This window comes from Tupaia chinensis, unplaced genomic scaffold (assembly GCF_000334495.1).
Source record: "Tupaia chinensis unplaced genomic scaffold, TupChi_1.0 Scaffold144150_1, whole genome shotgun sequence".
NCBI lineage: Eukaryota > Metazoa > Chordata > Mammalia > Scandentia > Tupaiidae > Tupaia > Tupaia belangeri.
The window spans coordinates 1126507-1130921 of NW_006204006.1; the positions used below are offsets into that span (position 1 = coordinate 1126507).

Consider the following 4415-nt stretch of genomic DNA (forward strand, 5'->3'; position numbering starts at 1 on the left):
AAAAAAAAAAAAAAAAGAGTTTTGGAACCAGCAAATGGCGTAATGGTTATGTCACTGGACTCCCAAATAGTTGACTGTGGTTCGATTCCCACACCCAGCAACTTAAACTCATGCTCGACGCATGTGCGTGCTTGCCCAAGATCCCAAGAGGAGAATGGAGGAGAAGGGATTGAGGTGTGGCCATTCCCCTGAAGCAGGTGCAACTCCATCTTGGAGGAGTACCTCCATCATAAACTATTAGGTTCCTATGACTGGAAATTTGCCTTCTCATTTGTGCCTAAGAGCAAACAGAGTAAATTAACATTCCTTTTGTCTTTAAACCCCACTTCTCCTAGTTGCTTTAAGATAAGGTCCAGTCATTGGACCTTGCTCTGAGCCATAAAGACCATTAAGATGCCATTGTGTTTAGGTAGGGATGAAACATCCTCAAAAATGATTAACCTACTTTTCTTGCTTCTGTAATATGCTTTTTTTGCTTTTACATTGTTAAAACCCTACCCTCTACCCTTTTCCCCCATTCAAGCCCACTGCACCTTACCCTCGTGAATCATCACGTCATCCTGGACATGATTGTACATTTTTTGCCTTTATAAACACCCATCACCTTGCACTTGGGGCTCCGGCTGTGGGGTTTTGAGAGACATGAGTCCCACTGTATACTGCCGGCGTAATCAATAAACTCCAATAAATTTGTCTGGATGTCCTCTTATTTCTCACTAAATAGACTGTAACACCCCCTGGGGGGTGATTTCTCACTTTCTGTCTCTGTTTCTGTCTTTCCAGTGAGCACATGCGCCCTATAGCAAAAACCTCTCAAAAAAAAAAAAGTGTGAAGATTAGGGAGTGGTCGTTCCAGGTGCCATCTTTGTTCTGACTGGTTCAGGCTTTTTTTTTTTTTTAAGAATTATTCATTTAATTCATTTATTATTATTTTTAAAAATTTGTCATAGGGCATGTGCACTCACCAGAGAGAGGCAGACAGAAAGAGAGAAAAAAGAGAAAAAAACAAGTTACCACTTCCATGACTCAAACTGTGTTCAGCCATACAGGGAGTCCAATGCCTTAACCACCATGCCACTTGCTGGCCCCTAGCCTAGGTATTTTTAGTGGAGGCCTTAACTACTGGCATGCATCTCATTACTTAGAAAAAAATGCCATTAGGGAGGGACTGAGGCATGGTAGGAACATTACCTTTTATTCCCTTGATCCTGTTGTGGAGGAGACTGAACCCATGGGGTCTTTACCTAGGTTTCATGCAGGGGAGAATTCAAGAGTGAGCCTTTGAAGGAGAGTGAAAGCAAGTTTACTAAGGAAAGTGTACATAGGTAGAGCAACCATGTGAAGGAGATGGGTGCCTGTTTCCTTTCTTCCTCTGAGGTGAAGGGGAGACTGTCACCTGGAAGGAAAGATAGAAGGGCCACTCCATAGGCAGGGCTGCTCTGAATTTCAGTGAGTTTCTGGCTTACAGGAAGTAGCTGAATGCCAGGCTACATAAGGAGTAGTTTATAACTTCTCTGAGAAAGGAACACTGGTTTTCTTGGAACCACTGTCCCTCCTATTGGACTATCAAAAAGTCATGACATACTTTTTTCTGTTTTTCTATGCAAAAATGCTTCATGATTTTTCTGACAACCCAGTATTTTCTGGCCTTATTAGGGCAGTTCTGGTTATTGCTATGGCATAGGTAGGAGTGTCATAGTATGCTAATATTGTACAGTGAGAGTATGAGTCTGAAATTGTTCCGGGTGCCATCTTGTTCCAACTGGTTCAGGCTCAGTCTCTCAGCCATTTCTTGTCTGTCAGGTTTTAGGTGTTTGGAATGTCCTTTGTCTCAATTCCCTCCTGCCTATTCTCTCCTCTCTGAAATGTGTGTAAATCCTTCTGAAGACTGGGTAGGCTTTCTGTCAGATGTAGGGCCCAGGCTATATTTCTCAGGAGCCTGGGAGTGGTCTCTCTGACATACAAATGTTAAGGAAGATGGTGCCCTTCCTCCTTGTTTCTGTGGGAAGGTGAGAGGGTGGAGCCTAACTTCTGAGGAAGGCTGGTGGTAGGGGGTTTCCAAGTTACAGAACTATCTACCTCCTTGGGACCAGCAGGTGGCATGGTGGTTAAGGCGCTGGACACTCCCACATGGCCGACCAGGGTTTGAGTCCTGAATCTGGTGGCTTGCTTTCTCACTTCCTTTCTCTCTCACTCTCACTCTCTGTCTCTCTCTGGTCAAATTAAGAAATAAATGAATGAATAAATAAAAAAATAAAATAAATAATTATTTAAAAAAAACAGAACTATCTACCTCCTGTCTCAAAGAAATGAGAAGTTTGTTTTTCCTCCCATGAAGCCAAGCAGCAGGTGGCTGCACCAATTATCAGGCAACTTTAGAGTGAACGAATGTGCCCAGGCCCTTAGGATTTCAGTGCTGCAACTGGGGACAAAGACCAAATATGATTTCCAGTCTTATCAGGTGTGGCCTGGAGTGTCACCTGCAGGCAGTCCTGCGAGCTCCCTGCTGTGTCAGGCTATCTCTAGTTCTACTCTTCCAGAGTGCTAGAGGCCACTGTGGCTGTGGCTGTCAAACCTGGTGAACTTTAAAGGCACCGGAGGCATGAAAAACCTGTGCTCAGATTCCATCACAGGCGACTTGGGCAGCCTAAAGTGGCTGAAGTCTAGGGTGGTCCCAACTCTGGCATTTTCTCAGAGTGAGTGTCTTCCATCATTCATAATGAGTCCCCTTCTTTTTATTTATTTAGAGATTTTTTTTTGCTATAGGGTTTGTGTGCTCTACAGAGAGACAGAAAGCGAGACATCACACACACACACACACACACACACACACACCCAGGGGAGATGACCATGCCACAATCCCTTCTCTTCCATTCTTTTCTCGAGATTTGAGTACACATGCGTAAGTGCCCGGCAAGAGTTTTAAGTTGCTGGGTCTGGGACTCGAACCATGGTCGACTATGTGGGAGTCCAGTGATGCAATCATTACGCCATCTGCTGGTCCCCATAATGAAGTCCCTTCCAACATACTAGAGTTTTTTCTGGCAAGGTGACTTTTGGTGGCCCCTAGATAGCTTCAGATTGTGACTGACCACCAGACAGACAAACTAGGTGATTAGAACATTGGAACTTTCAGCCGCCTTCTCTGAGGGGAGGAGGGTTGGAGACTGAGTCCCATCAGCAGTGGTCGTTGACTAATCGTACATAGTTATGCCTATGTAATAGAATCACTGACCAACACTGATCCTACCTGGATGGGAGCCCTGCTCCCCCATCCCTCCATGTGTCCCTTCATCTGGCTGTTCCTGATCCACATCCTTCATGACAAATGCATCTTCGTAGGGTGTTTTCAGTGACTTGTGTGTCATTCTAGCGAATTATTGAAGCTGAAGGGGCTGTGGGAATCTCCAAAGCTAGACCCAAGTAGCTTGGATGTGCAGGTGGCCCCCAGGACTTGCAACAATCTTGTGGGACTGAGCCCCTAACTTGTGGTGTCTGACGTAAACTCTGGTAGCAAATGTCGGAATTGGAATGACTTCGGATGCCAGTTGCTGTCAGGGCACACACTTTGTTGAAGGTTCTTTTTTCTTCATTATTTTTACCATAAGAGAGGAGTGAGAGAGGCACCTTGAACTGGGTCCTTTCACTGCAGTGCAGCCTCGGTCAGCCCCAGATCACAGGCACGCACTCACACACCTGCCGTGTACAGGGCACCCAGATGGTCTGAGGCGGTTCAGTTGTGTCACCACTGCGTCACCGTCTGGCCCGGCTGGAGATGCCAGCCTGACGGCAAGTGCGCACCCCTGCCCCCAGCCTGCCTTGCGCTGTTTCATGTAGCCACCTTTGCTCTCTCCACAGGAGTCTTGGACAAACTCTGTGCCCCAAGTCCCCTGCAGGCCCAGTTCCTGTGCCTGTGCCTGAGCTCGTGCAGGGATGGCAACACCTTTACAGGGTCAAACGCAGGAGACCTAACTCGTGTGTCCAGAGCTGTGTGGGACAAGAGATATCCCCCTGCTTCCAGGGCGTGGCCGGCTTCCCAGTCTACCCACACAGACTCATGGCCCCACGACTGCCCAGGCCACTCAGGAGTTCCTGGGGGAAGGCCAGTGTTTGCTCTGACCCTCCTGCAGGAGCCCAGGACAGATGAGACAGACAGACGGGAAGCCGAGTAAATTTTTATTAGCAGCAGGTAGGAAGCTTATGTGCTCTCTGGATGCAAGAGAGGAGGTTCTTGCCCGCAGACTTGGGCGGGTGGGTCCCGGCCGAGTGAGGGGCTTCCAGGGACAGCTTCTCACTGAAGGAGGTTCTCTGTAGGGGGACATAGTTGCCTTAGATGCTGTTGCAAAGCCCAGCAGGGGTGAGGGGTGGTGGGAGGGAAAGAGGTCACTGCTGTCTGTGCTTGGGGGGCGGAGGGT

General features: G+C 47.6%; 1 protein-coding gene across 1 annotated transcript in view; it reads right to left on the reverse strand.

The window, feature by feature from the left end:
- Positions 1-4169: 4169 nt before the first annotated feature.
- LOC102501520 (whey acidic protein-like) overlaps positions 4170-4415 on the reverse strand; it is a 2782-nt gene continuing 2536 nt past the window's right edge. The window contains exon 4 of the mRNA XM_006166035.1: positions 4170-4308. Within this exon, the coding sequence (XP_006166097.1) occupies positions 4292-4308 (17 nt within the window). The 3' untranslated portion in view covers positions 4170-4291. The remainder of the gene's footprint in view (positions 4309-4415) is intronic.